Source organism: Ipomoea triloba, chromosome 6, assembly GCF_003576645.1.
Source record: "Ipomoea triloba cultivar NCNSP0323 chromosome 6, ASM357664v1".
NCBI classification, from domain to species: Eukaryota; Viridiplantae; Streptophyta; class Magnoliopsida; order Solanales; family Convolvulaceae; genus Ipomoea; species Ipomoea triloba.
The window spans coordinates 23,285,077-23,310,950 of record NC_044921.1 but is presented as its reverse complement, the minus strand read 5'-3'; the positions used below and the strand labels follow the sequence as shown (position 1 = coordinate 23,310,950).

Sequence of the window (25,874 nt, the reverse complement as noted above, 5' to 3'; positions counted from 1 at the left end):
TTATAGTGCAATAAAATAATGTACTTTTAGTACAAAAATAATGTACCCTAAAATAATGTACCTTCAGTACAAAAATAATATACCTTCAGTATAAAAATAATGTACCTTATATTCATGGTCCACACAGCTATGTGGACCATGGTCCATGCAATAATGATTGGTTGCAAACGGCTCATTATTGTTGTACGCCGCAAGTTATCACAAATTGGAATTATTGTATTTGTTTCCTGCGCTCAAAATACTTATGCTCTTATGTTGTAATAGATGTAGTAGTAATAGTGATAATAATAATAATAATAACAATAATAATTCATTTAATTTTTTTTTTTTTTAAAAAAAAGAAGAAAAAAGACAAAGGTAATGGAAGGAGGAGCAAAATTGTCTTTACACTAACAAAATTGACTTCCTCTCCACTGTATTGTAATTCATGAGGGGTACCCCGTGAATTGCAATTCCGCGGAAGTGCAATTCCTTCCAACCAAACAATGTAGTTTGGAAATTCATTGAATTGAAATTCAATGAATTGCAATTCCCCCAAACTACACCCAACCAAATAGGCCATTAAAGTTTGCACAATTCCTATTCGTACAATAATTTTATATTAAAATATATGGTAATAAAATATATTGTCCATACTTTCCCTAGAGAAAAATTAATCAATGTAAAATGTAGCTGTCAAAATGCAAAAATTCAATAAAACATATGAAAAATACTACTTGGACTCCCAAATTATACTTCTTACTTTTACTCTCACACACAAAAGTTTGATGTTGACACTTTTTTTGTAACCCACAAAATAAAAATAACCTATTATATCTTGTCACGTCAGGGTAAAAATGAGAGTAATGTAAGTATAACTCAACTTATATTTAGGTTACAATTATTGAATGACAAGGACAGTAGTGCATCCCTTGCCTACATTACTACATACCAACAATTACATAATAAAATTCAATCTCAAATTTTTGTTACTCCGTATATAATATGGCAGAACACTTCATTTGCAGCAGCAGCAGCAGCGCAGCATGGTTTCGTATAGGTTCCAGCGACGTCCGCAAATTGTTATTATTATGAATAATCTTTTATCATTCCTTATCTGGCTAGGACTAGTTATATCACTCTCTATATTATTGTTATTGTGAATATTATTTTTATCATTCCTTATCTAATTAGGATTATTTGTATCCCTATAAATAATCTCTACATGTACTTTGTTTAGCCAAACTATTCAATATAAATAATCTCTACATGTACTTTGTTTAGCCAAACTATTCAATATCAATAATCTTCCCAGAATTATTGTTCTTACTGCACGGAGAACATTCCTCATTAATCGCCCAGTTATTACATTAGCTTGGACTACTACAATCCCTTTATTTTTCCTTCTGCAACAAATCTAAACCTTGCACCATTTCTCTATCTATCTATAATATATATATGGCTTCTCATACTACGCCATGCATTGCAGCTTTATCATGTTTGCTTCTGCTGCTCTCCTCTTTCTCACAATGTCAAGGGCAGCTCTCCCCTACATTTTACGACAAAACATGCCCTAACGCTCTAAACATCATTCGCACTACCGTAAGGCAAGCTGTGTCTACTGAGCGTCGCATGGCTGCTTCCTTGGTTCGTCTCCATTTCCACGACTGCTTTGTCCAGGGTTGCGACGCTTCCATCTTATTGGACGAGTCACCGACCATTAAGGGCGAAAAGACAGCGTTGCCCAACCTTGACTCTGCCAGGGGTTATGATGTGATAGAGGCTGCAAAGGACGAGCTAGAGAAAACTTGTCCCGGTATTGTATCTTGTGCTGATGTATTGTCTGTGGCTGCACGTGATGCGATTGCTGCTGTGGGAGGTCCGTCTTGGACAGTGAAGCTAGGAAGAAGAGATTCCACCATGGCTAGTCGTACCATAGATCTCCCTAGCCCTTTCGACAATCTAGATAGACTTATATCCAGCTTTGCAAGCAAAGGTCTTAATACAAGAGACATGGTTGCCTTGTCTGGTGCACATACTCTCGGGCAAGCTCGATGTTTCCTATTTCGCGATAGAATATATGGCAATGGTACTGACATTGATGTCGGTTTTGCTAACACTAGAAGACGGAATTGTCCAAAAGACACCGGAAATGGAAATTTGGCACCCCTTGATTTGGTGACACCCAATTCCTTTGATAACAACTACTATAAGAACTTGTTGCAAAAGAAAGGTCTGCTTCAATCGGATCAAGTTCTATTCAGCGGTGGAGCAACTGACAGCATAGTTTCAGAATATGCAAGGAGCCCTCAGGTATTTCAAGCAGATTTCGCGTCAGCAATGATTAAAATGTCTGAAATTCAACCTCTCACAGGTCAAAATGGGATCATTAGAAAGGTCTGTGGTGCTTTGAACTAGCTTCATTTCTTCAATTTAGTTTTTCCTCTCCATCAACTTAATTAATTGTATTTCTTTTATTCATAACTGCACCCATTGATTCGTATTTCATAAAATGCATTTCTGAAGGTTACGTTATTGTCAACGCAACTTATTTCTTTTATTGTAACATTATTCCAACTAATTGAAGGTTACGTTATTGTCAACAAAGTTAAAAGCATGCATCGATCCACTCAAATTAATTACATATATAATATTATGTCTAAGATTTCTGTCATGGAGTTATTGACGGCTAATAATCAGAATCGGTAGGCCTAATGATGTTCTAATCCACTCAAGCCCCATTTGAAGTTCAAGAAGAGTAACTTTCATACTTTACCATTCTAACCTACACCAATAAAAAGAAGTAAAAGGAAGTAAAGACGAGAATAAGGGAACTTCTCTAATCATCATTTGCCACATATCTTGCCCAAAATATTCTCAGTGTCTAATAAATAACTTCATACAACCCATTTTCTTCCTCTTTACTTCATGTTCTTCATAACTCTTGAAACTCTATTAATGGCATCCAATCAAAACCTAATCATTATACATATACAGAGTACTATTTTCACCAAATATAAAAGAAATTAAACCTTAATTTGGCTTAGTCCCAATAAACCTTAAAATTGTGTCTTAATCTATTTCTTTAATTTACATTATCAATGGCCATCCTAACAGGCCGTTTGATTGAACGTAATTTCGTTGTAATTGAATTGCAATTCAATTAGGAATAGTATAGATTGCATATAGGCATTTATTTGCTCGAATTCAAGCAAGGATAACATCAATTGCACTATATAATATTCGTTGTTATAATTTATATAATTGTATACTGAACCAAATATTTTTAAAATATTATAACAAATCCATTACGTGCAACGCATGAGTAAAAATACTAGTTTGATATATGATTAAATTGTAAGGTATTCGATAATAAAATAGCGTTAATCAAAAAATTGATGCGTGTAATAGGAAAATGAATAATGCTATTTAAAAAAAAAATTACTAAAAAGCACTAGTTAATAGTATAGTATTGCCACACATCATATTTATGAATCTTACTTTTTTTTTTTTAAATTATTAAATCCTAACCTATCATTAATCAATAAGGGCATCTCCATTGGTTCAAAAACATTTATTTTTTGTCAATTTTTTTTATTTATATGTGACGGGAAGGTGAGAGAAGATTTTGAATTAGTGTTAAAATGAATTTTTGAATTTTTATCGGAGAGAATAAAAAAGTTGACATATTTATTTTTCTCCCTCTCTCTTGTTGTTGGCTTTACAAAAACTTGAAATAGATTTTTATCATTATTATTGCTCTAAGCACGATTTTAAATAATAATTAAAAGGAAGAGAATCAATTAAATAATATAACTACAAAAAGTAATTATTAAATACAAGTATTAATTTTAACGGTCAAAGTGTAACATGATTCAAAGATCAGTATGAAATGACATTAGAATCATAATGTATAGCAAAAGGAGTAATGTTTTACTAGTCCAACTAATACCATTAAATTGAATAAAGTTACCTTGAGTTTGTAACTCAAGTTTGTTTATGAGTGAAGGAAGAAGACCCTTATTCAATTGTTTTCCGTGATCCTCTCTAAATTCCTAAAATCTCATGTATTCCCATATTTGTAGCTATAACACAAACTCTCTCTCTTTGTATATCTGCATCTCAACCTTTCTGTTCTTGCTATTTTCTTTTTTCTTTTTTATTATTTTTTTATATTATATCTGGTAGCATTTTATTTTACAAAACTAGATTAATTTCCAATAGGCTCCTATGGGTTAACAAAACAAAAATTATCAAATGACTGAACACAAGGTTTCATCTTTTCTATCTTTTCACCTGGGAATATAATTCCAAAACCTCAGAATATTTCAACAGATAAAAACAAATGCATTTGCATTTCATGAGCTGAAACTTGAAAGGAACATCAAAGGTCAGATTTCTACAGCTTCAGGGATCAGTTTTTATAATTTCTCCTGCCAATTACATAAATCTTTTGATTGAGTTTTCTAAAGGTTTTTGCAGATAAAGAGGGGGTTGAGAGAAAAAGGGGTTTTAGGGTTTGAAGAAATTCATTGATTCAAAGTTGTTCCTCTCTTTCTGCACAAGAGAGGAACCCTCTGCAGAATTCTGATCAGAGACTTTGAAGAAATTCATTGATTGGAAGAGCATTTGTTCCCAGGAAATGGGTTCAATCTCTGGGGAAGAATCATATAAGCCTCAATCAAATGACAATGGTTTAAATGCAAATGAAGAGAAGATCTTTGTTGCTATCCGGTTGAGACCTCTGAACGAAAGAGAGCTTTCAAAGCATGATGTCTCAGACTGGGAATGCACCAATAACACCACTGTCTTGTTTAAGGATAATCATAATGTGGGCGAACGTTCATTGCTTCCCACAACATATCAATTTGGTATGACAATGCTCTGTCTGTTATTCTTGGTTTCTTGCCTATCCTAAACTATGTTAAGGATTATAGAAATGTTCTCCTAATGGAAAAATAATAGCACTCACCCGGTTATGCAAATTAGTCCCTTGTTAACATGTTCTAATGAGAAGAGTTTATCATGAGCCCTCTTGGAATACAATGGCACAAGAATGGGAAGAGAGGAGGGAAATCGAGAGCTACATGTAAAATTCCAAGGGAAACCCTGAAATAAACCTTCTTTTAATCGAATGACCAGATTGATAACATTAGGAATAACTGAGAGACTTATTGAAAGTGAGGGACTAAATTGCATAATTGGCAACCATTAATGAACTAAGAATGTGATTTTCCCTTATCCTAATGTGTTCCATTAATCAAGAATAAGGCCTTGTGGTGTTTTTGCTCCTAAATGTCATCATTTCCTCCATATTGGTTGATGGTTCATGGTATAGACAGGGTATTTGGGTGGGATTCCTCCACAAGGCAAGTTTATGAAGAAGCTGCAAAAAATATAGCTCTTACCGTCCTAACTGGGTTTAACTGTATGTATATCTCAAACATCGCACTTTGGGTTTATGCGATTTAGTGTGTGAAACTAGGCCTAATTGCCCTAAAAAATGGTTCTCCAGCAAGTATCTTTGCCTATGGGCAGACAAGCAGTGGAAAGACATACACCATGAACGGGATTACTCAACTCGCAATGGCTGATATCTTTGACTATATAAACAATAAGGTACTGAAAAGTTTCTACTTTCTCCAAATCAATGATATTTGCAAGCTATCAAGAATTGCCTAGACACTTTGTTCCACTAAAAAAACTTGAATTTTTAGCATGAAGAGAGACGATTTACCCTGAAGTTCTCTGCTTTGGAGATCTACAACGAGTCTGTGAGGGACCTCCTAAGCTTGGATACTACTCCACTCAGACTTCTTGATGATCCAGAGGTGAGGATTTTATGTTCTCACGTGTGCTCTGCCATCAAATTGAAGAATATATTCCATCACAACTAAAAGTTTAAACTGATAGTAAAACTAAAAGTTTCTTACTGCATTTCTATCGTGCAGAAAGGAACTGTTGTTGAGAGGCTTACAGAGGTGACAGTGAGAGATTGGAGGCATATAATAGAACTCCTGTCCATCTGTGAAGGTAAGAGAGAGCTTCATTCTCAGCTACTCTTTCAACATTTCATCAATTCGTTACTTCAGCTAATCGAATAATGTGTTCTGTCTCAACTGTAAGTTTAAACTGACAATGAGACTATACATTTATATTTTATATAGTATATGCTCAACACAACTAGCTCTGCGTTCTTGCAGCACAAAGACGAATAGGAGAAACCTCTATGAACGAAATGAGCTCAAGGTCTCACCAGATTCTGCGGCTGGTATGAAGTACTTCATATGTTATTCTAGTTTTTGCAGTATAAACACTTTGTTAGAACTTGCTGCACTTACTATCTTCTTGAGTGTACTGAATTTTTCAGACGGTTGAAAGTTGTGCCAACCAACCTTTTCGTTCTCAGAACAATAGCATTTTATCAGCTTCAGTGGTATGAAAGTAAATCCTAACCTTCAGAAGAATCTTTCCTTTTGATGCAAAAGGAACAGGAAAGAAGTGACATTTTCTTTTTTCTTCTTTTTGCTGCAAAATGCAGGATTTTGTTGATCTTGCAGGAAGTGAGCGTTCTTCACAAACATTAACAGCAAACACACGAATCAAAGAAGGTAGCCACATAAACCGGAGTTTGCTGGCCCTAGGAACATGTATTCGTAAACTAAGGTTAGTACTTCGTAGTAATACTTATCCAAGTTGGCTGCATCAAGTAACCTCTAGAGATACTTATATTAGTTGTCAATGGTTTTGGATTTTGATCAGCAAAGGAAGAAATGGGCATATTCCATATAGAGACTCCAAGCTAACACGTATACTGCAGAATTCGCTAGGAGGGAATGCTAGAACTGCGATTATCTGCACCATGAGCCCTGCACACAGCCAGGCCGAGCAGTCAAGAAACACTCTCATGTTCGCGACCTGTGCCAAACAAGTTTCTACCAATGCACATGTTAATATGGTGATGACAGATAAAGCATTGGTGAGGCAATTGCAGAGTGAAGTGGAAAGACTGGAAACTGAAGTGAGGAACTTAGCTGCATATACCTCGCCAGCAATGAAGGAGAAGGAAGCTCTTATAGAAAAGGTAGGGGTTTCAAGATTCAGACTTAAATGATAAGAGTGTACCTTGAAGTATCTCACAAGTTTCCTCTCTATGAACTGTTCAAATCATTCAGATGGATAAAGAAATCAGGGAGTTGATGCGACAGCGAGACACAGCTCAAACTTGGATTCAGGATCTGTTACATTCAAGACCATGGGTATGAAGGTTAAGAAGCAACTTGAGTTTTTGTCTTACAAGTTATGGCATCAACCCCAGAATATCGATTCCTTTTCCTTTCCCTGTAGGCTGAAATGTCTGAAGCTTCAGAAACTCCAGACTATCAGTCAGCATCAGATCCTTCAGAGATGGTTGGTTCTTTTATTTCAGATATTACATCTGGAATATCACATTTTACAGACTCATTTGATGATAGTTTTGATGAGCTACCTGATGACCTCTTTCTCTCGGGAAGCACCTCTCCAAGTATCTATATTGATAAGTATTTTGGTCCCGACCCATGTAAGGGTTGGGAGAATACTGGCCATGAACATCATCAGAGTTTCGATGATAATTGGAAGGAAGTTCAATGCATTGAAACAGATCCTAACACAAGAACCATGGGTTCCTATGAAGCATCACCCCCTGAAGAGGGACATCAGAAGTGTGTGGAGGCAATGCCACTATCTCCTAGAGATGAAACAGATAATGTAAATGTGGAGGCAACAAATGAACCTAAAGAAGACTTCAATGGAAGACAGGAAGAATGTAGCAGAAGACAGGAAGAACGCGATGAGACAACTCAGTTAATGGGTGCTACTACAGCAAGTCAACCATGTTTTGCTACATTACTAAACGAAGAATCTAAGACTATGCTTGAAAAGAAACTTTGCAGTAGTACAAAAGATGCCAAACCTAACTCAGAAAAGCAACTTTACCAATTGGTGGGGTTCTGACTTCTGACTTGCTCATGTAGTATCAAAGTTGTAATAGTCAATTCAGAAATGCAGCTATTTGAAATCTCTTTAATATAATATCATTTTTTTTTGTAGCTATATGAAGCAGAAGAAATACACAAGGAATTCTTTGCACAAGTAGCAGGTGAGGGTCTAGCTATAGCAACTGGTTCCCACCAAACTCCTTCCTATGGGTCAATAGAATTTGAGATGAAGATGAAAGAAGTAATTGAGCTTTGGGATGAATGCTATGCACCATTGGTCCATAGAACCTATTTCTTCCTTCTCTTTAAAGGAGATCCCACAGATTTGGTCTATATGGAGGTGGAGCTTAGACGTCTATATTTTCTCAAGAATAGATGGTCTCAGGGAGCTGAAGTTGTCACAGATGGTCAAGTTTTAACAAAACCAGATAGGTACTTCTCTCTTCCATTTTCTCTCCATTCGGCATGCGTACATACCATAGCCAAGGAGCATTAGAGTGATCAAGTTTTCTATCTGTTCTCAACAGCATTAAAACACTCAAGCAGGAGAGGAAGATGTTGAGCAGGCAGTTGCGGAAGAAGTTAGGAAGAAAGGAGAGAGAGGCATTGTTCCAGAAATGGGGTATTGATGTAAAAACATATCATAGAAGACGCCAACTAAGTGAAATGCTATGGAAGGACACAAAAGATATGGAGCATATCCAGGAAAGTGCAGGCCTTGTTGCAAAACTAGTTGGACTCGTAGAGCCAAGTGCGGCCCCCAAGGAAATGTTTGGACTCAGCTTTGCACTTCAACCTAAGAAACCTCGCAAGACTTTATTGAGCTATGGCACGTCATGGCTATATGGAAGCAAGGAATGATATGAAATTATAGAAAACTGGGGGCACAACTTCAATGTACAGGCTAAAATACTATCCCTTACTGAACAACTGTTCTCATACCAGCAAAATGCTGAGAAATCACCACAAGCTCTGTACAGTCAATAGTCTAGTTTTTTCATAAAAAGTAATACTACACGTACTCCCATTTTCTACTCAATTTTTTACTCCCTGCATATCAGCATATGTGACATGTTCTAATTCATTGGGCCACAGTTTTTATTCATTTCTTTATCTTCTATGAACAAAATCTTGACACATGGCGAGACTATTACTCCTTGGGAGTCCACATGTCATTTTCCTTTCATAAATATGGTAAATACTATGCAAGCAAGTAACAAATAGTATCTCACAAGATGAGTAATATTGGCTATTTGATTAAGGTAGAACTTTTTTTGTACGGAAAAGATTAAAACCATACTTTCATAGAAAACAAAATTTGAGGTCATGAATACATTTTGGAAAAATGATGAATGCAGTAAATGAACTAGTGCTAATGAAATGTATACTTACTAGAAGTCTAGAACCACCACCAATAAATAACAAAATAATAGTACCTCTTATATCTAAAGTCTAAACTAGATGCATAGTAGACCTTCAGGAAGTGAGTGATTGCTTTGGTCTGGTGGAATAAACATACGACAAGCATAGCATACAGCAGAATAGAAACCTATTGGATTTTGTGCAAACACAAAATGACGCCCCTGCAGTTTTAAACAATAAAATGTTATTGTAACCAAAAAGTAGTTCTTGCATTTTTCCAGATATAAAAGTTAGCAAATTATATCAACAAAGCCAGTAAGTTGCAAAGGAATAAATTAAATAGCAGTCATCAAAACTCCCGCATTCTATCAGAACTCCAATTAAATGGCATAGGGAGTTTCTTGTTAATCTCTTTTATTTGGTTACCTTTACATTTGCTGTGCATGTGTTGGGGGATGATGGGGCTGAGAAGATGGACTAACCTGAGGAATTCTTATAATTTCGCATGGAACTTTCATATTCTTGCGTACTTCTACTGCTCCTTCGTAATTCATCCAATCACGAAACCCATATATAAAGGTTGTTGGCACCTTCCATTCTGAGGCCCTGCACCAAAAGAGATGATACTCTAGTAAAAACTTACTGGACACCAAGGGCAACAATCTTCTGATTAAGGGGAATGCAAATGAGTATTTTACCCATCAATTGAAATGCCATATCAACTATATTGTGCTACACAAGCATCTCACCTATGTAAAAGAGGACTCCGAGCCAATGCTCCAAAGGAGAATAGATATTTTAAGCACAGTTCTCCACTAGCCTTGGCTGCCTGAGCATGGTATATATAATCTTTCAACAAAGAAACAGTCATAATTAGGACCTTAAACAACAGCTCTACAAGAAAAGTGATTTTAAGCAAGTTACCTGTGAATACTTGAGACTCCTCCTCAATGAGACTTTCAGCAATTCTATTTCCACCAAATGTGGCGAGTGTATACCTACGAACTATATCTGGGCCCCATGGACCAAAACTTCTGCATTAACAAGCCCCAGCAGCAACAAACATGTAAATAAAAAACAAAAAAAAACAGAAAAATAAAATAAAATAAAAATCCCCTCAACCTCCCATAGACGTTAAGGGAAAGACTTAATTTTGGAGAACCAGTATTTGAAAGTAGAAGATAAAATGGAGCACATTCAGCAGATCCATAGAAAGAGCTTATGCTTTCGGCTTACAACAGATGAGGGTGGCAAGTATGCAAGCAAGTTAGTCGTGAGATAGTACAGGTAACTATTATACAGTGAATGCAATCAGTTAACATCCAAAATATAATTATGCCAGAGTATAAGGTTTATGCATAAATTTTGATACAAGCATAAATGGATGTAATAGGAAGCCAGAACTAGAAAGAGATGAGTGGGAATTACTACTTGATCATTTTTTCTGTTTTACAAGGGAAGAATGTGGTTGAAAGGAGATATTCTCCATTGATAGAAAATACGACAGCATGAACAGTTACGATTGTTAGCTTGGTGGACTTAAATATGAATAAATACACACACACACTCTCTCTCTGTATAATATTGAAATAATAAATAACTATTGGATAAAATTTGAAAGCAAGTTCAATGAGATGCTATTCTCTATCTTCCCATTTTCTTTATGGTATTGTAAAAAAAGTTTCTCACCAGGGTAAAAATTGACCTGTCATAGTTTTCTAATTTTTTAACTGGGGTCGTTTTAGTAATTTGGTCCCATTCACTCAGTCTTAACATATTCATAATAAATATAACACACACGCACACACACACACATATATATATATGAACACTTTACCTAATGAGCTTCTGAGGGGTAAAATTGGACTCCCATAGATGATTCAGAAGAGCTCTTTTCCATATTGCTCTGAACATAAACCTTTTGGGGATGCTTTCATTTTCTGATGTAAAGCCAGCAGGTCCCACAAGAATCAAATGTAGAACATGCTGAGGATGCTACACAAGTAACAAAATTAACATCAATCTCGAGAAGCAATGATTTTAGCTTCATAAGCTATCAAAGTTCATAGGTACTACAAGATTTTTTTTTTTTACCTGGAGTGCATATTTTGCAGCAACATATCCTCCAAATGAATGCCCAAGCAAAATAAAGTTGCTGAGGTTTTTGGCTTTGCGCCACTCCTCAAATGAATCAATAAACCAAGCCTCAGTTTCTGTATTACAGGTTCAAGGACACAGAAAAATGATAACATTTTAAGAAAAACTTAATCAGCCTAAAGATGTAGTTATACATGCATTTTCTAAAATCAATGTTGAATGGATGTAAAGCAGTTTCACACTTTCACCCAATGGCTTTCTATAGGACTTTTCTCAGTGAACCATTCCAAATTGAACAATGCCCATTCAATTATATTATGTATGCCAGCTATGTAGGAAACACAAGTTTTTCAATTCAATAACAACATTATGCCTAACCTTCAGTACTTCTGCAAGTGAAGTCAGGCCTGCTTGATCCACCCCACCTGCACCATGCAGTAGCTTTATATAAACTAGTGCTCGATCCAGCAAACTATTCAAGCTATCACACAATATTTTGTATTTTTTTTGTAAATTATTAACTTAATAACCAACTTGACAATTTATTCTTTCTCATGCAATTATAATTTCCTATATTTATTACTGCATAGTATTTATTTGATGAATAACAAAGTATATATATATATTTTTTTTTGAATAACAAAGTATTTACAACTATACTTATAAGAAATTAGAAGCGTATGAACTGGCTTAGGCTGAATAGTTTGGACTTCTCTATAACCTTAACTATTAACTGCATCTGGACTAAAGAACTTGAATGAAGCCAAAACTTAACCCAAAGCACACTCACCCAAGTAGATCGATAGCAATGACTCTGAAATGCTTGGCAAGGGCATCAAAATTGCGAAAGAAAAAACCTAAGGAAGCACCATAGCCATGAAGCATAACAAGAGTAGGGCATCCCTCCTTGCTGTCAAAAGTGACAGTATTTATGAACCTCGGCTTACCGCTTGTAGATTGAAACCATCTGATTTTGGAACGTGGCAGACCACAACCAATGTTAACATGCTCTTGAGTATAGGGTGTCCTGATTAAACCGATTCCACAATTCCATGAGACAATAATAATAAATAAAAACGAACTACAATGTCACAGTATTATAACAATTAGAATGGTAAAGACTTGGAACTTGGAAGCCAAATCCAACATATACAAAAGGTAAAATTTACATAAAAATGGCTAGACCTATATCCTCTAGTAAAATTTTCAAAAATTTTGAATATTCTCCTTTTAGTATGCTACATATCAGCTAAAACGTTAGAATTTTCCAATTAATCCAAGATATAAAGCTGCTGCATCATTGAAACGAATAATTGGATCAGAAAGATAAGCTATTCAGCCTCTGATACCTCATGCGTATATCCAAAATCTGGAAATTTGAAGATAAAAAAGTAAATTAAAGATGTTTACTCCGTACTTGACAAGAGACAGAAGACGCCTCTCGGCGGCGATGGTGTGATCAGTGGAGGTAGGGATCCACCGGAGAGCCGACGGCCACAGAGATCTTTTCTTCGCATCAGATGACGATGAAATCATCTGTTCCTCCATCTTAGCCGCCAATTCGACCTCCTTTTCAGCCCTATGCTCGTGCGATTACTGCTCATTGTTGTTCACTTCTCTGTCGATAAGAATGGCACATTGATAGGAAGAGTCAACGTGTCAATTTTTTTTAATAATTAAAATTATTATTATTATTAGAGAATAAAGTGCCGCCCATGTTGCTCACTTGTTGAGAATCCTAAGCTCCTCCGTCTCTCTTTCTCTCTTTTCTCTTTTACTCGTGATTTTCACCTTCCCTCGCTGGCAAAACCAATGGCGTCGTCCCTGCCAGGGATGAAGCCGCCGCAGTTGCGGAAGCATCATTCATATCGCTGCGTACAGATTAGGATTTAGGAGATAACTGATGAGCACAGAAGCTGGAAAACTTCATCATGGAGTATGGATACTGAGAAACCCAGCTCCTTTGCTGGTCTATGAATTTCACTCTGTATCTACAGTTACAGTACCTACCATTTCCTTCCAAAAATATTTTTCGCGGTTTACCGACTTTCACCGCAATTAAGATCAAAATTCACTTCTCCATACAAAATTTGGTTAACACTCAGCATTAAATTTACAGAGGCAATTTATCATTCATATTAGTCTTGAAGCAAGATAATAAACGGAATGGAGCAACGGCCAGTTTGACTCTTCAACATAGTTGATTTGAGTCGGATTTGACTGCTTGAAACAATTGATTTAAGTCGTTATTGATTTATCTCTTCCATATTGTGCATAAATATACGGGATACAGTACGAAAATCAACTTCATTTATGAAAATGAGAATTATATATTGCACGGTTTGAGATGATTAACTACGTGGAATGAACAACCATAAATTTTCTTTTCAATTTGAGATTATCATAGTGGTGATAGTGGTGAGCTATGTGCAATGGACAACTCATTAAGTTATCTTTTCAGTTTAAAACGATCAACTATAAACAAATTAAATTTCACCCAAAATACATTTTCTCACAAATCAAAGGGCGTGCATAAGTGCTATTATTAACCAGAACAAAATATGGCACAGCCACCATAGAGAATTAGTTTGCTTGCAAGCTCAAAACTATGATGAACATTGCAATGACAGGAGTGCTTACTATAGAATGGGCATATCTTGAATGAAATGTGTAATATTATGTACTAGAAAGAAATCTCATACACGTGGCTATTCTTGCCATAGAAGATAATGACACAGATTATATAGAAGATTAAGAGAACTAACTAGGATATTACACACTAATTCCAGGACTATAACATGACAACCTTTTTGATTAAACAAATAATAGGGATTCAGGAAGTGACTGATTGTCTTGATTTGATGACTGATTGTCTTGGTCTGATGAAAGAAATCTACGACAAGCATAGTATACAGCAGAATGGAAATCTGGTGCATTCTCTATAAACACAAAATGCCCACTCTGCAATTTTAAACCAACAAAAGAAAAGTCAGTGCCTCTTTACAGTTAAAAAAGAGAAAAACTAGAGCAACTAGTCCTCCCAGTCCCCAAATTTTGTATGCAAGTTCATAAAGCAACAAGTAGTGGGTAGGTTAATTTCCATTTTTTCTCACTGCGTTTTTATTTGTCTGTAGGTGGGTGGGGGGGAGGGTGTATTAGATATAGACTGACCTGAGGTACCCTTATGATTTCACATGGAACTTTCATATTCTTGCGTGCTTCTACTGCTCCTTCGTAATTCATCCAATCATGAACACCATATATGAAGGTTGTCGGTACCTTCCACTCCGAAGCCCTGCATCCAATAAGATATAACATTTGATTGAAGGACATGCCTATATAGCTATATTAAGTCCGTAATATGATGTTATTTCTTAAGCTCAAAACTGAGGACATTGTAAGCTCGAACATTCTCTACTTAAGCAAGAAGTTGAATTCAGGAGGCAGAAAGCACATCAGTGTTTTAATAGCAGATCGAAGCTTGCATTGATGCAACAAATCATAGGAAATGCCAGTATGCCGAAGCTAGAATGGAAGAATTTATTAAAAAGCCACAGGCACCTTCAACATAACTGATCACTCCACCTCAGAAGAGTTTACTAAAATTAATACACACATGAACAAATCATATGCTTTGTGCCAACTATTCTGGTAATCATGATTCATGCATGAAATTAAAGATATAAGAGCTAAATATTAAGACTATCTTGGCATTTCATTCATTAAAGGAACAATCTCTATATAATGGTACAAGGTTCTCACCTATGTAAAAGAGGACTCCGAGCAAATGCTCCAAAGGAGAAAATATATTTTAAGCACAGCTCCCCACTTGCTTTGGCTGCCAGAGTGTGGTACATATAATCTTCCAATAAAGAAACAGGTGTCATTAATTAGAAAATTTATCAACAGGTAACAACTAACAAGCGAAGGAGGCTCATTTGAAGCTACCTGCCAGTAGCGTAGACTCCTCATTGGTCAAACCATCCCCAGCTGAACTAAACCTAGAACCTGTATATTTGCGAACTAGATCTGGGCCCCATGGACCTAAACCTCTGCATAAACATAAAAAGGTAAAATTTAATAATTATGATAACAAGTCAACAACAATAAAGTCCTCTCAACTTACCCTGAAGATGTTATGGAGAAACATTCATATATGAAAATAGCAGGTAAAATGGAGAACAATTAGCAATTCCATACATGGAGCTCACTGTAAACAAAATGGTGCCAATTCTGCACAGTGAACTCCAATTACACGTAAAGTTGGATGGAATTGAAAATATATGAGATGGCTAGTACAATAGTCATCAGTATACATAATTCGGAATGAATAGATCAATCCTTCTGTCTACATAGTGTTGCTTTCTTTTTTCTTTTTTTTTGAGTACAGTGTTGCTTTCTTTTAATGACATAGTTATTAAAAAACAACAAAAAAATTGTGTAAAAGAAATTAGACATCTGTAAAATTGAAGTGAAAGCATGAACTAGATAATAAAAATAGTAACAAACACTATCAGGTGCTTTTCTGTTTTGGTTGGGAAGAAAATAGTTGAAATGAAAAATATTCTAAAGACAAAAAGAATAACAAAATAAGGGGAGCATTAACAGCAGATACCTAACAAGCTTCTGAGGGGTAAAATTAGACTCCCATAGATGATTCATAATAGCTCCTTTCCATGTTGCTCTAAACTGTGTAAGCCACTCTGACTTGTGTTCTGTTTCTGATGTAAACCCAGCAGATCCCACCAGTATCAAGTGTTGAACATGCTCAGGATGCTACATTACAATAGTGACAGAATTAACATCAGCTCAGAGAAACAATGATATTGATTTAATAAGCAAAAATTCATAGTTCCAACAGAAAAAGTTTACCTGGAGTGCATATTTTGCAGCAACATACCCTCCAAATGAATGCCCGAGTAAAATAAAGTTAGTCAGGTTTTTGGCTTTGCGCCACTCCTCAAAAGAATCAATGAACCATGCCTCAGTTTCTGTATTACAAGTTCAACAATGCAAATGATGTTAATTTAGGGAAAACATAATAAATTTTAATTCATCAAAGCCTAAGAAACCTTTTTCACCTATCCTTGGGATCCTAATTAGTATGAATCATCCAAACCTAAAAGATGAATCTTTTTGTAAGTTTAAGGGACTTATATTCATTCACCAAACCTAAGAAACCCTTTTCACCTATCTTTGGGATCCAATTAGAGTGAATCATCAAAATTTTAAAAAGAGGGATCATTTTGTAAGTGAATGGCAGCTACAAGGAAACAAAAGTAAGTGTGATCCAGTATCTGTGCATCTGACCTTCTGTACTTTTGCATGTGAAGTCAGGTCTGCTAGATCCTCCCCACCTACACCAAGATGGATCAAAAGGATCAGTAAAAACCTGAACTACATATGCACACACACATGCATAGAAACATAGAGATTTTATCAGTAACACCATATCATTAGCATTAACTCACATTTAGAATGCATGTACCTGTGTACCGTAATATCTTCTACTATATTAAGTATGAAGTGAGGTTCAACAAAAAAATGCATCATGTGCATGTATTTTGGACTATTTCACAATTACTGAAATAAAAACCTCTTCAATTACAAATGAAACAATACATTTAAATGTACTTGGAAGAGTGCAAAAATCAACAGAGGCATGTGTGGCTTGAGAGTGGGAAGCAGACAGAATATGCTTATGTATGTATATAATACACAATAGTACAATACTCACCCAAGCTGATCAATGGCAATGACTCTGAAGTGCTTGGCAAGATAGTCAAAATTGCGAAAAAAGAAGCCTTGAGAAGCACCATATCCGTGAACCATAACAAGAGTAGGAGATCCCTCTTTGCTGTCAAAACTAACTGTATTTATGAACCTCGGCTCATTGCTAGCGGATCTAAACCACCTAACTTTGGACCCCGGCGGACCGGAACCAATATTAACTCTCTCTTGAGTATAGGGAGTCCTGATTAAAACACACCGCAATTCACAATCAATCCAACAGCATAAGTAGCGGTATCTTAAAATGCAGAAATGATTAAAATTATAACCGACTTATGAATTCTAAAACTAGGGATTTAAGATAGGAGGGAGTACTTGACAAGAGAAAGCAGGCGCTTCTCGGCTTCGATGATGCGATCAGTGGAAGTAGGGATCCAGCGCAGAACAGACGGCCATAGCGATCTCTTCTTCTTTTCCGAAGCAGCCGCGGTGGCGGCCGCCGCCGCCGCAGCAGCAGAAGGTGAATTAATCTCTTCCGCCATCTTCACTCTCGCCGGTCTCCAACACCTCCTCAGCACTATGCTCATACAATTCACCCTCGATTTCAAGAGAAGCGGCGGCGGATTGTTGCAAGTTAGAATAATAGTCAAAGCAATTGCTCTTCTTTTCAATTCAACAAATGAATGAATAGGCGCAGAGTTCTCCCTCTCCGGCCACCTATATACGCGGGTGCGTTGTAGAATAGAATGTTCCGCGACGATCCTACCGCCTTCGCTGCTTATTCGTCTCTCCTTTTTTGAATCTTTTCTTAGCTTCTTCCTTTTTCTGATGGCGAACCGGATGACGTCGCTTGTCAGCGATGATTAATTGTAATTGATTTTACAGCGCGGATGTGGAGAAATTATGCGGTCGACGATTCTCTGGAGACGTAGATTGGTCTACACGGAAATCAATATTGAATGAATGGGATCGCAAGAAACGTCTGCAATGACATACGTGACCGGTGAAAATGGAACAAATGAGATAAAATAATAATAATCGTGGAATTGCGTAGAAGGTTCATATGGTTTTATATTTATATTTATATATTTAATATAGGAGGTTTGGGAATAAAGTGGAAATGAAGAATAAATTTAAATGCCAAGACCTTGTGGTCAAGTGGCACCCGGTGTCAGATTAACACTCTTATGAACAGATACTACATTGTAACAGAGTCAGTAGTACTAAAAAAAAAGAAGTATAAATTTAAATTATACTCCGTATTATTTTATAAGGAATAATAAATTTTGGGAATGAAAAAAGAAGAAGTAATATAAAGACTAAAATATTCTTAGGAGTAATAATATTATTGGCATGAAGCATCATTTTGGTCATCTAGATTCTAGAATACAAAAAATAGCCAGTTTTGTGATGAATTAAGAACCAAAATCGTAACCATAATTAAGAACTAAATTGACACTTAATCTATAACTTGACAAAAAAAATCTCTTATTTCAAAATTTTTAAAATTAAACAGTTTAGTATCAAAGGATGTTGAAGGTTTATGCTGGAAAAAACACTGGTAGTAATGATCTGCCAAGCACTGAAAGTTAATCTGTAATTCAAATACTGCAGAAAATTAAACACTGGTTCAACTGTTCAAGACAATTAATCTGCCAAGGAACCAGTTTGAACGCAACTGCGTGCATTATTTCAATTATGTGACGATCTAACTGGGAGAGGACAAAAGTTGAAGTCAGCTCTGGTAAGAATAATAATACAAGCAGAGTTTTAAAACTCCAAATTCTTATTACAGCGAGATCTAATCTACATCACAACATCTGCGCATATGAAACCCCTATTCTTCAAGCCTCGTGCACGTTGCAAAAAACTTAAGTTTTTTCAGAGCCAAACGGCCTCTGCAATCACGAATATGATGAAAGTTCAATGCTCGTCCCCTATTCTGCTCTGGACTGACCAGCGCGGGAGGAGAGGATGATTCCAACAATAAGGCCATAGAGAGCAAGAGCTTCAGCGAAAATGAGAATGAGAATCATCCCGACGAAAAGTTTGGGCTGTTGTGCATTGGCCCTGTGGGAAGCGAAAAAGAATTGTGACAAAATATAACAATCACCAATAATAGAAAGAACCTACACATGGAGGAATAGGAGTGAAACAACAGAAGATGTAAATAGGTGGATGATTTAACCAATACGCAAATTGCTGGAGACAATGAGTGCCAAAGAATGGTGTGCTCATATTAACAGGAGCAATTGCATCAAACACTAGGCATTCTGCCCTAGAATGAATAATTTCATGATTTTGAATGAAAAACCACACTCTTTAGTAAAAATTGATAACCAACTAACCTACTATAATACTACAACATGAACTTGATTTCTTTTTAGACCAGAACGCTAACCACTGTAGTGTAAGGCCCAGAAATACCCCCAAATTATATAAAAGAACCAAATGTAAGCATAAGAAGAGGAGTGAAGTAGTGAACTAGATTCAACCTCGGGATTCAGGAAACACAAATTGATCCTAGTGGAACTGGTTGATTTACACCATGGTCCCATAGGACTCTGCACAGTGAATGCTACAGTCATGAATCATATGACTCATGATCTTAAGCTCCTATATGGCTATATGCTGCATCTTCCGCTACGTAGGCAAAGCAACATATTATGCATGCCAGGCTTTGGTGTTCAAGTTAAACCAATAAAATATATTCTCCAACTACTTCAATCAATTCTTACAAAATTGAAAAGTCATCTTTTTATATATCACCAAGCAGATTGAAAAGTCATCATGTAGTTCAACCAACCACGAACTCCAGATAATCTACTCATTAGGACCAAGTAAGCTAGGAAATCATCTTGAAATTTGAAATGCATATATGATACTACAAAGTACAAACTTACAAAGCATTAAATCCAAAGTCAGATATAATAGAAAATAAATCCATTTATAGCAAATATAGGATCCATAATCACTGAAAGTATCTTCCTATTTCCTAACGCGATCCAATGCAATCAAATTCACAACAAATCATATTATATAAATGTATAAATGAGATATCCACAGGACAGCAAAACGACAAATGAAGCTCAGCTTACCTAACACCGGCATCACCAACGATTCCAATGGCCATACCAGCAGAAAGGCCAGCGAGGCCACAAGCAAGGCCAGAAGAAAGGTGAGCGTAGCCATCAAAGAGATAGTATGACTTGGTCTTGGGGTTGATCCCAGTACTGATGATCACAGCGATAATCAAGCCGTAAATACCCAACACACCAGCCATAACCACCGGCACAATGGACTTCATCACCAGCTCCGGCCTCATGACGCCCATCGACGCCACACCAACCCCACTCTTCGCGGTCCCGTAAGCGGCTCCCATACCTGTTAAAGCAAATTCACAAAGTCAGGCGCGAAAAACTCATCGAATACACAAATTGAATCCTAGATCTGTACAAGCAGAGAACGGATTGACGTACAAGAGAATACTAGGGCGGCAGCAGCGCCGAGGAAGCCGAAGAACGGTGCCGTTTCATCTCCGCTGAAAGCTGACGACATTTTCTCTGGTGCTTTCGAATCCGGATTCGATCGGATCTGCAGCGACGGCGTAATTGATCGGATCTGAGAATTCCCGGGGAATGGCTGTGCACACAGTCTCGGAAAAACTGTGAATCCCTTTGCTAAATTCTGCTACGGATATCAATCAACTTTGTCTTTATTCGAGAGCTTTCAGATTTAATCCTCACTCGACTTGATGACGAAAAAGACAGTTTAAAATATTTATAAAAAAAATTAAAAAAAATAGTGGGCCAAAATTATGGGCCGCACTGCCGTTATTGTTTTCATAAAAATTGTTTATAATGGCGCAAATTGTGGGTAGACTAATAGTGGGCCGAAATTATGGGCTGCACCGCTAGTTATTGGCAGATGTTAATATGTTCCTTGGTGTACTACCCAGTACCCAATATTTATACTATGGACCCGGGTCCACCTTATAAGTGACCCGTCACAATTTGCAAGGTGGAAATATAGTTGCAACATTCAGTATATAAATTATGAACATTCAATATATAAATTGTGCATTTCAGACCTTGGTCTACAGAATAATTTGCTTGTATATCCAATTTTCTTGTGCTCTATATGTCAATTATCTTTTTTGTATTTATTTTGTGTTGATTGACTACGAGGTTCTAAGTTTGACTCCCGTGAGAACGGCCTATCTAAAGCAAATTCACTCATAATACACTTTCAAGCAGTAGTTACATTTTATTTTATTTTATTGTAAATCAAAATTATCTCTTTTTGCACTAGCTAAGTTAAATGTACAAATTATCATATTGTCAACCAAATATACTCAACTAGGCAAATGCTTAGACACGTAAAACATTAGCATTTGGAGCATTGAAGCATTACTACAATTGATGCATGTAGCAATGAAGATAAATAAGTACAGCCCAAGGGATACAATCTAAATCGGTGAGATATGATATAGATATCAATCCATCCACTATGATAAGTAGTTCTTACGGGAGTCAAATTTAAAATATTGCGATTATCATATCAACTGTTAACCAACTCGTTTAGATTGTTCCAAAAAGAAATAATGTTTATTCTACGTGTGAGTGCCTGAATAATTAAAATGACCTAGTTATTTGTTTTTAGATGATAAGAAAAACTCACAACAACTATTACGAAAGTGCACACAGGATAAATTAAATCTCGTTCATGTGTAATAGCTAACTATTTGAAGGTAGACATCAATAGATGGAAGGGAAGGATTGGAAGGAATTGAAAGAGGAAAAATAAGATTGACATAAATCAATTGGAGACGTGAAAGACATGCCCTAAAATCATGTATAAAACAAGAAATTAGGTAATAAGACATCCCCTACAGAAACATGAAATGCACCAAACAACGTAATTTAAGTGCTTGCGGCCAATTCACCACTGCCTTTTGGTCTATGGAATAAACTATTTGGGGGAAGAATACAAGCTACCTACTTAAAAACAACTCAACATGGGTGTTAATCCTAAAAACCCAATCTCTAGCTTATACAGGCAATTAGATTTTGCTTATGCAGAGCTACCTACCCTTTATTAAATACGTTAAGTCATGTGTATTAATTCACAAATCATACATTAAAATAATCGAACTAAAAATATCATGTACAATAAATTCAATTGAGAGAGTTGTTTTTATTCCTAGTTTGTTGCACGTTGAAGGAAGCACCACATGCCCTTTTTCTTTTTTCAGTTTGGTTTAATTTTTAAAGAACCAAATGGTTCAAATCCATACATAGACTGGAAAGAATATGCTTTACCTTGGTATTAAAGCTTAGCAAATGTTTCTGTTTTCCTTTTCAGGTTGTCATTACAATACCAGAATACCATATACGTATACCCACCGAAAGACACTCCAACCAGCCTTTTATCGTCTTCCGCCATGTTCTATTCCATAGCAAACTCTTGATTTATGAAAAAATCCGTAACTGTTACTCAAAAGTGTATTAAAACAAAAAAGTTTAGTGGCTCTAGTTGGTGAAGGACCACGGGAACAAACCAGCTTAGGTTACTCATATATTCAAAGTAATTAATAAAATCAATAGATAACTCTTAAGGGGAGTCAAATTTGAAACATTGTGATTATCAAACAAACTATTTGACTAATTTGGATGGAGTTATCTCATTCCATAAGCAACCTAGCTCATACTATACTAGGTTGCCCTAAAACATATATTTAATTTCTGTTACATGGTAGACTCACAAATTTGAACTTTATGTAATTTATGTTTATGTTTAATAAATATGGATGTTTATTACAATTATTAAACTGTGTTTCCATTTTAAATAAGTCAATTATATTGTAGTTTCAGATTTAGCAAAAACTAGGGGTAGACATCAAAGTGGTCATCAATATAATAAGCCGAAAATTAAGAAACATTGCCGGCTTTAGTTTAGTTCATACAATGTACAGTCTTGCGTTTTAGATTTAGATTCTTAATTAAGATGAGATGGATAGGAGATACGTGTTTGGTATAGCATGCATCCGCAAGGTTATGTACTTATGTTGTTGTTTGGATGAACTGCGCAAAAGTTTTTACTAGAAGCTAATAGTAATAATTTAATTTACCTCTCCATGAGGTTAGAGGTTGATTTTAGAGTTCAAGATATAGTTCATATATCTAGTTGATATTTCTTAACAAATTGAACACTTTTAGACTGATATATATAATATTACATTGACTTCACAAGAGATTGTAGAGTGGTACGGTTCTCAAATTGGGGCTAAACTTTCACTCATGGACTACTTTTATGGTAAAATAAATTAGGGGCTTGATTTGAGTGCCTATCAATTGTCAGCTTTGGCTGCATAGGGTTTCAATTTTAGTATTTTAGTTTCTAATTATTAGAGGATTTTAGTTTTATAAATTCTAATTAGTACACACACACATATATATTAGATCACGAGCGGTTCGACGAGCATAAAATATTTGAGCTGGAGCTCGACTCGATTACTAAACAAGCTAATTTGAGCTCGAGTCGAGCTGAGCTAAATAGAAAACTAATCCTTATAATTACTCCTACAAATCTATGATCAATCATCCTCAAGCTGATCGATGATTGTTTGCCTAAAATAATAAATTGCCTTAAAGAAAAACAAAAAAAAAAAATAAAAAAAATAACACAATTAAAAAAAATCAATCTTCTCGAATTACTATCCATCCATAATAGAGCGTCCTACCCAAATTATATAGACAGACCAGGCCACTTCAAACCGATCGCCTAGTTTTTAGTACCCGGACCACCACACGTGTATATACATTCTCGTTATGTATCTATCAATATAATGTACATTGATAAGGTGAAAAGCAATGCAGTTAAATTGTAACATTTGTGTGTAGATTTAGTATTTACTATTCTATCATCATCTAGAAATCATATGCATAAGTTTATATTGCATGGGTACGTAGCTGCTATTAATACCATCCCATATGCTCTTGCATGCCATACTCGAAGCCACAGATCCAAAACAACAAAATGACTCCAAAACTTATTCTTTTCTTCACACTCTTTCTACTGCCGCAAACATTTCACAATCGTGGATTCTTCGCCGCCGTCGCCGCCCTCCGCGGCGGCGGCAAGTGGGACCTACTACAATCCAGCATAGGCATTTCCGCCATGCACATGCAACTCCTCCACAACGACAAGATCGTCGCGTTCGACCGCACCAACATCGGCCCCTCCAACATCTCATTGCCCGCCGGCAAGTGCCACCACGGCGTCAGCGGCGGTGGCAGTTTCGGCGGCAATAAAACGCCGCCGGACGACAACTGCACCGCGCATTCCGTCGAGTACGACGTCGTTTCCAACTCCATCCGCCCTGTCCTCGTCCTCTCCGACTTCTGGTGCTCCTCCGCCTCCGTCTCCCCCGCCGGAACCCTAATCCAGACCGGCGGCTACGGCGAAGGCACCCGCGTCGTCAGGCGGTTCAATCCGTGCAACGACGCGGAATGCGATTGGGAGGAAATCAAATACGGGTTGACCCGACCGCGGTGGTACTCCACCGACCATATCTTGCCGGACGGCCGCCAAATCATCGTCGGCGGCCGGCGAGCGTTTAATTACGAGTTTTTTCCCAAATCCGGCCCGGCGGATGCCGTCTATTCCCTCCCGTTTCTAGCGCAGACAACCGATCCCGGCCAGGGCGCCGAGAATAACCTATATCCTTTCGTTCTCCTCAACGTCGACGGAAACCTATTCATCTTCGCAAACAATCGAGCAATTTTGTTGGATTATGTTAACAACGTTGTTGTGAGACAATATCCCCAGATTCCCGGCGGCGAGCCGAGGAATTATCCGAGCAGTGGCTCGGCCGTTCTTTTACCTCTGAAGAATTTGAAAGGTTCAACAACAATGGCGGAGGTTTTGGTATGCGGTGGGTCACCTAAAGACGCATATTATAATGCGAGAAGGAATATTTTCGTTGGGGCATTGAATACTTGTGGGCGGATCGTGATAACCGACCCGAACCCGGTATGGATAACGGAGGAGATGCCGTTTCCGAGGGTGATGGGGGACATGGTGGTGTTGCCCACTGGGAATGTTCTGATTATTAACGGCGCTACTAACGGCGCGGCCGGGTGGGATTTAGCCCGGAACCCGGCTTTCCACCCGGTTCTCTACCGCCCCGATGGCCCGCCCCGGTCCCGATTCGACCTCCAAAACCCTAACAAAATCCCTAGAATGTATCACTCCACCGCCGTCCTCATCACCGACGGCCGCGTCCTCGTCGCCGGCAGCAACCCTCACGCAACCTACAAGTTCACCAATGTCGCCTTCCCGACGGAATTAAGCATGGAAGCGTTCTCCCCGTCGTACCTGGACCCGAAATACGCCGCCCTCCGGCCGGAGATTCTCTCACCGGCGTCCCAATCTTGGCTGAGCTACGGCGAAGTGGTGTCCGTTCAGTTTAAGGTTTCCGGCAAGGTGGATTTGAGCTCAGTTAAGGTAACAATGGTGTCGCCGGCGTTTAGTACACACTCGTTTTCGATGAATCAACGGTTACTGGTTCTGAACATCGTGAAAGTGAAGGCCGCCGGAGAAGAATCGTACGGAATCGACGTGGTGGCTCCGGATTCCGGTAACCTGGCGCCGTCTGGATACTATCTTCTCTTCGTGGTTCATCGGGAAATACCCAGCAAAGGAATCTGGGTACACATACAGTAA

At 37.2% G+C, this 25,874-nt stretch overlaps 5 protein-coding genes, 1 long non-coding RNA gene and 1 pseudogene across 9 annotated transcripts; 3 read left to right on the top strand and 4 right to left on the bottom strand.

The window, feature by feature from the left end:
* The first annotated feature begins 1,056 nt into the window (after positions 1 to 1,056).
* LOC116023262 (lignin-forming anionic peroxidase-like) lies at positions 1,057 to 2,466 on the top strand. Its single transcript, XM_031264251.1, has one exon. It carries the CDS (start codon positions 1,438 to 1,440, stop codon positions 2,395 to 2,397), a length of 960 nt encoding a protein of 319 aa, XP_031120111.1. The 5' UTR covers positions 1,057 to 1,437; the 3' UTR covers positions 2,398 to 2,466.
* Positions 2,467 to 3,842: 1,376 nt separating this feature from the next.
* Positions 3,843 to 8,997, top strand: LOC116023179 (kinesin-like protein KIN-7H). 3 transcript variants are annotated; one of them, XM_031264160.1, is made up of 14 exons: positions 3,843 to 4,369; positions 4,462 to 4,850; positions 5,318 to 5,407; positions 5,495 to 5,598; positions 5,697 to 5,810; positions 5,931 to 6,012; positions 6,183 to 6,250; positions 6,350 to 6,415; positions 6,521 to 6,645; positions 6,742 to 7,063; positions 7,155 to 7,238; positions 7,327 to 7,962; positions 8,071 to 8,390; positions 8,486 to 8,997. In XM_031264160.1, the coding sequence occupies exons 2-14, from the start codon at positions 4,622 to 4,624 to the stop codon at positions 8,817 to 8,819; spliced, it is 2,574 nt and encodes an 857-aa protein (XP_031120020.1). In that variant the 5' UTR covers positions 3,843 to 4,369; positions 4,462 to 4,621; the 3' UTR covers positions 8,820 to 8,997. The 3 variants fall into 3 exon arrangements, with proteins under 3 accessions (XP_031120020.1, XP_031120019.1, XP_031120021.1); XM_031264159.1 differs by having other exon boundaries at positions 3,843 to 4,850; XM_031264161.1 differs by lacking the exons at positions 3,843 to 4,369; positions 4,462 to 4,850 and having other exon boundaries at positions 5,337 to 5,407; positions 5,499 to 5,598.
* Positions 5,338 to 7,260, bottom strand: LOC116023183. Of its 2 annotated transcripts, none has more exons than XR_004099375.1 (3): positions 7,105 to 7,260; positions 5,957 to 6,848; positions 5,338 to 5,838 (listed from the first exon to the last, which is right to left on the bottom strand). It is a non-coding gene; the product is annotated as an uncharacterized LOC116023183 (long non-coding RNA). The 2 variants fall into 2 exon arrangements; XR_004099374.1 differs by having other exon boundaries at positions 5,957 to 6,897; positions 7,105 to 7,150.
* A 230-nt stretch (positions 8,998 to 9,227) lies between the features above and the next one.
* On the bottom strand, positions 9,228 to 13,036 carry LOC116023182 (annotated as a pseudogene).
* Positions 13,037 to 14,053: 1,017 nt separating this feature from the next.
* LOC116023180 (probable 1-acylglycerol-3-phosphate O-acyltransferase) lies at positions 14,054 to 18,119 on the bottom strand. The gene is made up of 9 exons (XM_031264162.1): positions 17,523 to 18,119; positions 17,155 to 17,391; positions 16,728 to 16,774; positions 16,290 to 16,408; positions 16,033 to 16,193; positions 15,366 to 15,469; positions 15,180 to 15,279; positions 14,589 to 14,712; positions 14,054 to 14,378 (listed from the first exon to the last, which is right to left on the bottom strand). Exons 1-9 carry the CDS (start codon positions 17,732 to 17,734, stop codon positions 14,232 to 14,234), a joined length of 1,251 nt encoding a protein of 416 aa, XP_031120022.1. The 5' UTR covers positions 17,735 to 18,119; the 3' UTR covers positions 14,054 to 14,231.
* Positions 18,120 to 18,715: 596 nt separating this feature from the next.
* LOC116023065 (V-type proton ATPase 16 kDa proteolipid subunit-like) lies at positions 18,716 to 20,875 on the bottom strand. The gene is made up of 3 exons (XM_031264025.1): positions 20,627 to 20,875; positions 20,246 to 20,531; positions 18,716 to 19,217 (listed from the first exon to the last, which is right to left on the bottom strand). The coding sequence occupies exons 1-3, from the start codon at positions 20,703 to 20,705 to the stop codon at positions 19,085 to 19,087; spliced, it is 498 nt and encodes a 165-aa protein (XP_031119885.1). The 5' UTR covers positions 20,706 to 20,875; the 3' UTR covers positions 18,716 to 19,084.
* Positions 20,876 to 24,185: 3,310 nt separating this feature from the next.
* LOC116023692 (aldehyde oxidase GLOX-like) lies at positions 24,186 to 25,874 on the top strand. The gene has a single exon (XM_031264696.1). The coding sequence runs from the start codon at positions 24,186 to 24,188 to the stop codon at positions 25,872 to 25,874; it is 1,689 nt and encodes a 562-aa protein (XP_031120556.1).

Coding starts and splice junctions, on each gene's coding strand:
- LOC116023262 (XM_031264251.1), top strand. CDS start 1,438: ATGGCTTCTCATACTACGCCATGCATTGCAGCTTTATCATGTTTGCTT.
- LOC116023179 (XM_031264160.1), top strand. CDS start 4,622: ATGGGTTCAATCTCTGGGGAAGAATCATATAAGCCTCAATCAAATGAC. Junction 6,013..6,182: donor ACTCCTGTCCATCTGTGAAG/GTAAGAGAGAGC, acceptor GCGTTCTTGCAG/CACAAAGACGAATAGGAGAA. Junction 6,646..6,741: donor ACATGTATTCGTAAACTAAG/GTTAGTACTTCG, acceptor GATTTTGATCAG/CAAAGGAAGAAATGGGCATA.
- LOC116023180 (XM_031264162.1), bottom strand. CDS start 17,734: ATGAGCATAGTGCTGAGGAGGTGTTGGAGACCGGCGAGAGTGAAGATG. Junction 16,409..16,727: donor CACATGCAAAAGTACAGAAG/GTCAGATGCACA, acceptor CTTGTAATACAG/AAACTGAGGCATGGTTCATT. Junction 15,470..16,032: donor ACCCCTCAGAAGCTTGTTAG/GTATCTGCTGTT, acceptor ATGTTTATGCAG/AGGTTTAGGTCCATGGGGCC.
- LOC116023692 (XM_031264696.1), top strand. CDS start 24,186: ATGACTCCAAAACTTATTCTTTTCTTCACACTCTTTCTACTGCCGCAA.
- LOC116023065 (XM_031264025.1), bottom strand. CDS start 20,705: ATGTCGTCAGCTTTCAGCGGAGATGAAACGGCACCGTTCTTCGGCTTC. Junction 20,532..20,626: donor TGCCGCCCTAGTATTCTCTT/GTACGTCAATCC, acceptor TTGCTTTAACAG/GTATGGGAGCCGCTTACGGG. Junction 19,218..20,245: donor GTTGGTGATGCCGGTGTTAG/GTAAGCTGAGCT, acceptor CGCTTCCCACAG/GGCCAATGCACAACAGCCCA.